The sequence below is a fragment of the Harpia harpyja genome, chromosome 4 (assembly GCF_026419915.1).
Source record: "Harpia harpyja isolate bHarHar1 chromosome 4, bHarHar1 primary haplotype, whole genome shotgun sequence".
Classification (NCBI taxonomy): domain Eukaryota; kingdom Metazoa; phylum Chordata; class Aves; order Accipitriformes; family Accipitridae; genus Harpia; species Harpia harpyja.
The window spans coordinates 39,484,785-39,495,275 of NC_068943.1; the positions used below are offsets into that span (position 1 = coordinate 39,484,785).

The 10,491-nt window shown below is 56.1% G+C and overlaps 1 protein-coding gene across 1 annotated transcript; it reads left to right on the forward strand.

Annotated features, from left to right (window-relative positions):
• The first annotated feature begins 1,460 nt into the window (after positions 1-1,460).
• Positions 1,461-10,460, forward strand: ESAM (endothelial cell adhesion molecule). The gene is made up of 7 exons (XM_052786282.1): positions 1,461-1,567; positions 6,866-7,023; positions 8,585-8,798; positions 8,897-9,052; positions 9,315-9,437; positions 9,578-9,716; positions 10,016-10,460. Exons 1-7 carry the CDS (start codon positions 1,522-1,524, stop codon positions 10,365-10,367), a joined length of 1,188 nt encoding a protein of 395 aa, XP_052642242.1. The 5' UTR covers positions 1,461-1,521; the 3' UTR covers positions 10,368-10,460.
• Positions 10,461-10,491: the final 31 nt, after the last annotated feature.

Here is a 10,491-nt window from a genome sequence, read left to right on the forward strand (position 1 = left end):
TAGTTAGCCTCTTTGTGAGAATAACCTGGCAGCTGGGAAACTTGTTTTGTTTTGTTTTTGTCAAACCATGCTTATGGATACAATCAAAGCTGTGAGAATGGGGAAGGGGAGGTTGGGGGGGGGGGGATGGGGACACGGGGACGGGGAGGGACACGGGGACGGGGGAGGACGCATTTAATGCCTTTTTCAGACGTGTTACTATATAAGCCCCATTATCTCGCTGGCTGGCGCTGGCAGTTTCGGTTTTTTATTTTCTAAAGCTCATCGATCGGTGAAGTTGTGACATACGATGAATGTGTCGGTCCTAATAAAATCAAGCAAACACGTATGGGCTTCAGCAAATGTCTTTCTCCTCCTCAAGGGGGGGGGAATTTTTTGGGGGGGGCAGAAGTCTTTTCCTGGGATATTTCCACTGGGGCTTTGTTCCAGGGGTCGTTAGTGCGAGAGATGTTTAGTTTATTTATTTGGGGGGGGGGATGAGTACTGCTGGAGCTGGTTTCCTTCCCCATGGAGATGCCCGAACTGTTTGAAAACGTGAGGACTGCTGCCTGGCTGGAGCTTGGCATCGCCTTTGGATGCAATGGAGCCCTGAGATGGCGGAGAGAGGAAGAGGAGGAGGTCACCCCCCCCCCGCCTTGCTCCAGTGCTCAAAATAGGGTGAGTCTCCCCAAAATAGGGTGACTTGCCCCGAAGAGCCTCAGCTGGGAGCCGAGAGGGAAGCATCAGATGGACCAGGAGGTGAGATTGCCGGCAGGGAAAAGGTGAGATCCCGGTGGGATCTGGCGGGGTCGATCCCCCAAAAGCCTCCTCGCTCCCTGAGGCCGAATCCTGCAATCCCGGCGGCCAGGCTGGATTTATGGGGGGAGATGAGGGCGAGAGGGGATTAATTCTGCCCCCCCTGCCTCCTCTTCTGCCGCAGGCGTCTAATCTCTCGGCTCCTGCTCTGAGGTCTGACCCTGGTTGGATCGAGGACCGGGATAACCTCGGCCGAACCGGGGAGGATTCAGCCCGGGGCTCCCTAAAATGGGGGGAGCTTGATCTGGAGGCTCAAAAATGGCCTTTTTTGGGTAATTTCTTGTTGAGGATTAACGTGTTTATCCAAAGGCCCCCGGGGCTGTCGGGGGGAGAGGGGGTGGAGGGGATGCCCCCCCCTGCCACTACAGGAGGGATGGGGCTGGGGGGGGGGGTTAGGGGTCCCTGTACCCACCCCCCCACGGGGCTTACATTGGTGTGCCACATTGCACCCCCCCTTATAACCTTAATATCATAATTAATTAGCAATAACCCCAATAATTAATTAATCGTTGTATTCACGGCTTGGGGGGGGGACACGGACGGAGACGGGACACTGCCTGGGGCTGCGCCCCCACCCCCTCCGTGGGGTGGGGTAGGAAGAAGCCTCGCCCCTTTTCTCCTCCCCCGCCCCCTCTGCGCCCAGGCCACGCCCCCACCTGCGGGGCCCCGCCCCGCCCAGGCGCGGCCCCGGCACCTGCTGAGGCGGCGGCGGTGGCGGCTCCGGCCATGGGCGCGCTCCCGCGGGCCGCGCTGGCGCTGGCTGCGCTGCTGGGTGAGCCCGTGGGGGGGCACCGGGGCTGGGGAGGGGGGGGGACACCGGGGCTGGGAGGGGGGGGCAGCCGGTAAGATGCAGGAGAAATGGGACGCAGTGGGTCGGGCGGGAAGGAGCTGGAGGGGGGGTCGGGGGTACCGGGGGGGGGGGGTGTCATCGGGAAAGGCGAGGAGCAGCCCCGGGGGGGGGCACCCAGTGAGAGGTTGTGGGAGCTGGGGATCCCCGGGCAGGACGCTGGGGAGTTTTGGGAGGGGGGGTCACAGCAGCTAGCGGTCCCGGTCCGAAGCCTCGATCACCCCCACCCCAGCAGGTAGGTGGGTGCTGGGAAGGGGGGGGGGGCATTCACCCCCCCGTCCACTTTTGGGGTGCCCTGAGAGGAGAAAACCTGGGTCCCCCGAGAAAAGCCACTTTGTTCCTTGGGGTTGCGGAACGGCACCGTCCCGCACCCCCAAACCCGAAGCCACCCCTTGGGCGGCAACGGGACACCCCAATGTGTCGGAGCCGATAATTCACCTCCCTGCACAGTGTCGGGCAGGGAAAAAACCGAATTTTTTTATCTTTTTCCCATGATAAAACTCTGCCACCTCCTTGTTTACCAGTGCTTTACGGCCACCCCAGCTGGTTTTTGGGGGGCATGGGTCTCAACCCCTTTCTGTCTGTGGGGTTCCCCCCCCCCATTGTTCCCAACCCTACTTGAGTTTTTTCGGAAACGCAACGGTTGCTCCAAAGGGAAACGTCCCTTGGCGAAGGAGAGGCCTTTGGGAAAAGGAAACAGCCCCAAAAACAATGACCCCGGCATTTCCTCCCCGGCGGGACGCTGGGTGGGGGTCCCTGCTCCCGGAGCTGATGGGATTTGCTCCTTGAGGGTTTGTTTTCATTTTTTTTCCATGCTAAAAGTTAATTAAAGGGTGTCAGGATGAGGCACAGGGGTCGCTTCGTCCTTAAATCCCGCCGGGATGCGATGAAGGAGCATCCCAATGGCGTTAGTTTGCACCAGCTGGTGATGGATTCCCCCCAAAAAAGTCACGCCCGAGTCCCGGGATGCGATGCGGTAGAGACTGAGAGCGCAAAACCACAGGAAAAAGATGCTTTTGAGCCCAAAAGGGGTGTTTTTCCTTTAAGTTTGCTTTCAAACATCCCGTTCCCACCCTGTGGGGTCCATACGGGATCGTGATGGGGAAAAGCAAAACAAGGGGTGATGCTCGGCATCCCTGTCCTCATTCCCATCCCAATCCCCATCCCCATCCCATTCCAATCCCCAACCCATCCCCAATCCCCATTCCCATCCTAAACCTGTCCCCATCCCAATCCCCATTCCCATTCTATTCCCATCCCGTTCCCATCCCCATCCCAATCCCCATCCCATCCCATCGCCACTTCCTTCTCCTACATCAGGGGTTAAAGCACATTTCTATCTATAGCAAAGTCATGTATTATCATTATTATTATTTTTTTTTTTTTTTTTTTCCCAAATTTGGCCTCTCCGGAGGATATGGCGCTTTCTGCCCCCCCACCACCACCCCGGGGTCATGAGAAAAGCCACCATGGATTTTCCCAACGGACGCTGCTCCGCAGCCCGGCATCTCCTATCTGCCCGTTTATAAATAGTTGGAGTTAAGGGAAGAAAAAAAAAAAAATCCCCCAAAAATAATAATAAAAAAAAAAGCTGAGTGGCTGCATCACATCACCAAGATGCTCTTTGACCTTTCTCCGAGGTTTTTTTTCCTAGGGGTCATTTTTCCAGCCAGATTCCCGCTGTGTATTTTAAATCCCAAGCTTGGTCTCTTGGGATTTAATTTGGGTCTGGGTTTCACATGACTCCAGCGCCTTAATCCTATCGAGCGGGGTCATCAAACCCCAGCCGCCTCCAGCCTTTAATTCCCCATACGGTTAATAGCTTATAGGGTCGGGTGGGGTTTTTTGGGGGGGGGGGTGCTTTTTGGGGGGGTTCAGGCGCCTTGAGCTGGGAAGCAGCTTTTTGGGGGTGAAATGATGCGATTTTAGAAGAGGATGGAGTGTTTAGTATAGGCGTGGTGATTAATATCGAGGTTGCCATAGGTGCGCCGGGATTTAAAGGTATTTTTTCTCCGTAGGGAAAAATTTCAAAGGTAAATTTAAAGGTGGTTTTGTTTGGGGTTTTTTTCATGGGGGAAAAAAATTAAAGGCATTTTTAAAGGTAAATGTAAAGGTGTTTTTTCCCTAGGGAAAAAAATTGAAGGTATTTTTAAAGGTAAATATAAAGGGTTTTTTTTCCCCTGGGGAAAAAATGGAAAGGTATTTTTAAAAGTAAATTGAAAGGTTTTTTTTTTCCATAGGGAAAAAATAGAAAGGTATTTTTAAAGGTAGATGGAAAGGTCATTTTTTTCCATAGGGAAAAAATCCCGGCAGATGGGCTGGAGCAGAGGGAAAACACCCGGGCAGGTGCTTAGCTCAGGGCGGCTGGATGAAAATCCAGGTTTTTCAGCCCAAATAGCAGCCGGGAGGTCCCCCCACCCCCCCCCCGATATGCATATGAGCGCCGGGAGCAGCTTAATTTTTTCGATCTGGTTAAAGCATTAGAGGATTTGAAGCGGCGAGGTGGCTAAAGCTGGAGCTGATGCCAAAGGGTTCGGTCCCATGCCCACAGCTCAAGCACCAGCTCTCCCAGCCCTTTTTAGGCTCAGATTTGGCCAAGGTGAGAAATTTTGGTTGAATTCTGCAAGAAAAAGGGGATTTTGGGGTGCACGCATCCTCCAGATCCGGATCCATCCACCTCTCGCCAATATGATGGAGGGGGGATGATGGAGCCACGATCTCCTGTCATTGGATTTTAAAGATGACAGAGCAAAGCTGCAGCCGCAGGGCACTATTAACATCATCGTCATTAGGTTTCAGAGTTAACACGCCCCAGTGAGAGCACAGGGTGCCTGGCCTGCGGTGGGCGCTGGCGGGTTTGCCGCGGTTGAGACACACGGGGCTGTTTTCATGCCTTGGTGTAGGACAGGAAACCCCCAGGTGGTGCCAGAGCATCTTTTCCCCCTCTGGAGCCTGGATTTCCCCAGGGACCCGCAGCACCCTTTGGCCCGTCACCTTTGTTGTGCCCAAAAAATGATCCTGATGGAGGAACTGGGCTGAAAAACCTGGATTTTCCCAGCTGTTGGGGATGCCTGGAGGTTTAGGAGCTGTGGTGTCATTTAGTGAGGCCATTTGCATAATTAATGAACATATTATTATCATTATTATTATTACTACAACTGCTACTACTATTACCATCACTGTTATCATTATTACTATAACTACTATCATTATTCTTCTAAAAATATAATTCTATTCATAATTATTATATAAAGTATATTATATAATATCTCTTTTAGTATAGAAATTACAATATATTTATTATATATCATATCTTTTCTTCTAGATTATCTAAATTTAATACAATTATATTTATAATGACGAAGGAGCCGGGCAGAAAACACCTGGATTTTCCCAGCTCTTGGGGATGCCCGGAGGTTTAGGAGCTGTGGCATCATTTAATGATGCCATCGGCATCATTAATTAACTATATTATTAGAATTATTATTAGCCATTGTTATTACTATTATCAGTATTATGATCACTATTATCACTATCACATCCCCACTATTATCACTATTCTTATAAAAATATATAATTATTATAGAATATACATTATCTATTGTCTATTTTATTATAGAAATTACAGTGTAATTATTAGATACCGTATATTTTCTTATATATTATCTAAATTTAACACAATTATCTTTATAATGACATATAATTCCAATATAATTCCCCTTATTTTTCCATACTAGATATTTTATTCTACCCCACAGCTCATTATAATTCATAATAACTAATAGTATCAATGATTTTGCCCCCGATGGGAGTCACGGGCAGGCTCCTTGCTGCCGTCTCCATCACCCGCCGGCATTTTTTTCCCCCCTCGCCAGGACTTAAGGGTTTATGTTCTTAGCCTGGGTGAGCTATTTTTAAGCATCCTCACCAGGCTGGGGCTGATTTCTCCTGGTTTTTTACCAGGGAAGGGAAATTTGATTTTTTTTTTTTTTTTTTTTTTTAAATTCCTGGGAAGACTTATCGGCCGGAGCAGAGTTTCCTGCCTGGAGCTGGAAGGCTCCGTCCGGAAACCCCGCCGATGCCTTGTCAGGAGGGGGGATGAGCGGATGCGGGGAGGAGGCTATAAATACCCCCCAGCGCCTTGTTTTCCTCTTACCACCCTTGAAAAAATCAAATTCAAACCTCTGAGTTTGTAGGGAAGAGGGTGAGGCCGTCGGGGGCTCCCTAAATCCTTCAAAACCAGGGCTTTTTCCTCAAATCCCAGGTGGCAGCAAGGGTTTGGGATGCTGGGGCAGCATCAGCATCCTTCCTCCCCCCCCCACCCCTGCATCCCAATCCAGAGCATCCCTGGGGCACTGGCAGGACCCGGGCCAGCCGGGGACACGGATCGATGGGCGGGATGCAGGGATGGAGCTGCTGGGATGCGGGTCCTCGGTGGCATTCCCCCCGGGAAAAAAAAAAAACAAACCAACAAAACCCCCCAAAACAAACCCAGCCTCGCCTGAGCCGATTAATTTTCCAGCTGAGCCTTATGGGCAAAGCCAGGGAATAATTATCCCCCGGGAGCCGAGCATCCTTCACCGCTCCGTTGTACCAGCTTGTATCCCATTGCCTCCTCCCAGTGGGATTTGGGGGGGATGCTGGGATGCAGGGGACACGGGGATGGGGTATTTGGGATGGGATGGGGGGGGCGGGGCGGGAGAGGCCACCCATAAATAATCCCAGTTTAGCACTGGCAGCAAAAAGGGGGGATGCTGGGAAGGGCTTGTGGGGTGCATATGGGTGCCCCCGCACCCAAAAATGAATCCCATGGGGTGGAGGATCTGGTGCGGCATCCTAGCGGGGGGGGTCGGGGTACCCCAATACTGAGCTAAAGGGAGGTGTCCGGCTGCTGGAGCCCCTTGGGGAGAGGCAGGGGTCCCCTGGGAGGGGGGAGATTTTCGGCCAGAGGTTTTCCCATCCTGGGCTGGGGGGGGGGGAGCGGAACGGGGATGGGAGGGAACAGCATTGTCCTGCATCCTCCGGAGCAGCCGGAAAGCCCTTCCCGTGGCGGGGCAGGAGGAAAAATGTCCTCCCGGTCCAACTTCCCAGCGATAACGTGGGATTGTTGGGTTTTCCCTTGGGAATGGGGAGGTTTTCCAACAATCGGTGGGGTTTTTATGGAAAAATGGCACCGGGGGGTTGAGTCACGTCCCGTTTTCTTCCCTTTCCGGGCGCGGGCAGGTGTCTCCTCGGCCGTGCTGGAGGTGCATGTGGGGACAGGCTCGGTCTTCTCCGTGGAGGGGCAGCAAGCGGTGCTGCCCGCCTGGTACACCAGCCGCTCCCAGAAGAAGCCCTACGTCACCTGGCTGCTGGATAAGGACGATGCCGACCCCTTCCAGGTGAGAGGTGGGGAGGGGATGTGGTGGGGCACGGAGGGGGACAAGCGGGGAGGTGGCCATGGTGGGGGGGTGCCCATGATGGGGAGGTGCCCGTGGTGGGGTGGAGCTCATGGTGTTCACCATGGGGAGGTGCCCACCGTGGGGTGATGCCCATGGTGGGGGGATGCTCATGGTGCCCGTGATGGGGAGGTGACCACGATGGGGGGAACCTCGTGGTGCCCACAACGGGGAGATGCCCATGATGGGGATATGCCCGTGGTACCTGCAATGGGGAGGTGCTTGTGGTGCCCGCAGTGGGGAGATGCCCATGATGGGGAAATGCTCATGGTGCCCAAGATGGGGAGATGACCACCATGGGGCAGTGCCCATGGTACCCATGATGGGGAGGGAAATGCCTGTGTTGCCTTCAATGGAGAGGTGCTCGTGGTGTCCATGGTGGGGAGGTGCTCATGGTGCCCAAATGGGGAGATGCCCATGATGGGGGGAAGCTCATGGTGCCCGTGAGGGAGAGATGTCCACCATGGAGAGGTGCCTATGATGGGTAGATGCCCATGATGGGGACATGCCCATGGTACCTGCAACAGGGAGGTGCTTGTGGTGCCCACGGTGGGGGGACGCTCATGGTGCCCACGATGGGGAGGTGCCCCCGATGGGAAGGTGCCCGTGATGGCAGATGCTTATGGTGCCCACAGTGGGGAGATGCCCATGATGGGGAGATGCTCGTGGTGCCCAAGATGGGGAGATGTCCACCATGGGGCGGTGCCCATGGTACCCATGATGGGGAAACACCCATGTTGCCTGCAATGGGGAGGTGCTTGTGGTGCCCATGGTGGGGGGATGCTTATGATGAGGCAAAGCTCGTGGTGCCCATGATGGAGACATGTCCACCATGGAGAGGTGCCCATGGTACCTATGATGGGGACATGCCCATGATGGGGACATGCCCGTGGTACCTGCAATGGGGAGGTGCTTGTGTTGCCCATGGTGGGGGGATGCTCATGGTGCCCACCATGGGGAGGTGACCACCGTGGGGAGATAGCCATGATGGGGGAGATGCTCGTGGTACCCATGATGGGAAGGTGCCCATGATGGTGGGATGCTCATGGTGACCGTGATGAGGTGGTGCCCATGATGGGGCAAAGCTCATGGTGCCCATCATAGGGAGGTGCCCACCATGGGGTGGTGCCCACAGTGGGGGGGATGCTCGTGGTGCCCGTGATGGGGAGGCACCCTTGACGGGGAGATGCTCATGGTGATGGTGTTGTGTAGATGCCCACGATGAGGTCATGCCTGTGGTACCTGCAATGGGGAGGTGCTTATGGTGCCCACGATGGGGAGATACCAATGATGGGGAGATGCCCTTGGTAGGCAGATGCTCATGGTGCCCACGATGGGGAGATGCCCACGGTTCCCACGCCCTGGATGCTCAGGGCAGGTGAGGATGGAGGGGGCTCATGCAGCAACCGCTACTCTGCAAAATTTGGGATTTGGGGGGGGGCGGGTTCCTCTCCTGCAACACCATCTGGAGGTTGACCAAAGCAGGTGTTTTCCCCCCGTGCAGATCCTGACCTACCTGGACGGGATGGTGAAGGTGGAGGAGACGGACCTGAAGCCCCGCGTGGGGTTCCTGTACCCCGTCCTCACCCACAACATCTCGGTCTTCATCAACGCCACCCGGGAGCACGACTCGGGCCAGTACATGTGCACCGTCAACGTGGTGGACGACGACAGTGGCACGGGCAAGAACATCGGCGTCATCAACCTCACCGTCCTGGGTAAGGCTCCGCTGGTCGCCCTGGCTCCCTTCAACCTAACCCACCCCCCCCACCCCCCCCGTCACGATGTCCCTCGGGACTAACGTGGGTGCCCGCAGTGCCGCCAGCCTCCCCCGCCTGCCAGCTGCACGGCAACCCCGCCGTGGGAGCCAACGTGACGCTGAGCTGCGCCTCCGAGAAGGGGAAGCCCTCGCCCGCGTACCAGTGGCAGCGCACGGCTCCCACCCTGCAGGTCTTCTTCCCCCCTGCCCAGGGTAAGGTGGCACCGGGGTCGGGGGGACGGACGGACGGGGGACAGACACCAGGGGAGCAGGGTCGGGGGGCTGGAAAATCCCAGGAAGCTTCAGCTGGGGGATGCTTTTGGCTTCGTCCCTTTAACTCTGCCCGTTCCTGGCCTCGCTGCGTGAGCGGGCAGGGGAATATCCCCTTAACTCTGCCCGCTCCCTGCACAAGGAAGGAGAGGGGGGGGAGTGGGGGGGGTGGCTGTGGAGCAGCACCCGAATTTTTCACCCATAGACCGGGCCAGGGGCACCCTCAAGCTGACCAACCTCTCCCTGGAGATGTCGGGTGTCTATGTCTGCGTGGCCGAAAACCGAGCGGGTTCGGCCAAGTGCAGCATCGTCCTGGAGGTGCACTCAAGTGAGTACGTGTCCGCAGGGCTGGGGCCGGGGGGGGGGGGGGACGCACACATGGTCCCCGCGAGGTCCCTGTGGGGTCCCTGTGGGAATAAGGGGGGAGACGAACTCCCCCCCCACCGCCTCTCTGTCTCTCTCCGGCAGCTAGCACCAAAGCCGTCATCGCCGGTGCCGTGCTGGGCTCCCTGGGTGCCCTCGCCACTGTCATCTTCTTCGCCCAGCGGGTCGTCGGCTACCGGAGGAAAAAACGTGATAGCCAGGAGGAGGCAGCCAACGAGATCAAGTGAGGCACCCCTCCTGTGAAGGAGGTTCAAATCGTCATCACTAGGTTTCAGGGTTAATGTGGGAGGAGGAGGTTTCCACCTCTGGCCAGTCATCATTAGGTTTCAGAGTTAAACAGGGCATTTTTCCACCTCTGTTTTTCCCCCTTTCCCTCTTGCACCCCTGTTTTGGGGTCCAGGAGCTCTGTGCAACCTCAGGGGTCCCGTTGCTTTGCAGGGGCGGGGGGGAACGCCGGGGAGGGGAATAGTGGGGTTTCCCGGTGCCGATGCCAATCTCTCCGACGCTGTCCCCTCTCGGCAGGGAAGACGCCGTGGCCCCCAAAACCCCCTCGTGGGCGAGGAGCCCAGCTTCGGACACCATCTCCAAAACCAGCACCTTGTCCTCCATCGCTGGCACCCGGGAGAAACCCTACGGAGCCAAACCCCCCTCCGACACCGCCTCCATCCTCACCGCCACCGGCAGCTACCGGGGACCCCCACCCCGGGGAGGGGGACGCACCCCCAACCTCTCCCCCCCCGCCGTTAACGGGGCCCCCCAGCATTGCCAGGATCCGGCCCCCCCCCCGGGGTTGTTGCCCCCCTCCAGCTTGGCACGGGCGGGCGCCGTCCCCATCATGGTGCCGGCGCAGAGCCGAGCTGGCTCCTTGGTGTGAGCCCCCTCCCAAAAAAAGGGGTGCTTGTATCCAGCACACACCACCACCCTCCCCCATTTTCTGGGGTGTTTTTTTTCCCTTTGGGGTTTGTTTTTTTTTCTTTTTAAAAGACGCCTCGAGCAGC

Excerpts from the sequence above, each read along its gene's own strand:
- ESAM (XM_052786282.1), top strand. The coding sequence starts at position 1,522 with ATGGGCGCGCTCCCGCGGGCCGCGCTGGCGCTGGCTGCGCTGCTGG. Across the intron at positions 9,053-9,314 it reads CTTCTTCCCCCCTGCCCAGG|ACCGGGCCAGGGGCACCCTC; the intron begins GTAAGGTGGCAC and ends TTTCACCCATAG. Across the intron at positions 9,438-9,577 it reads CGTCCTGGAGGTGCACTCAA|CTAGCACCAAAGCCGTCATC; the intron begins GTGAGTACGTGT and ends TCTCTCCGGCAG.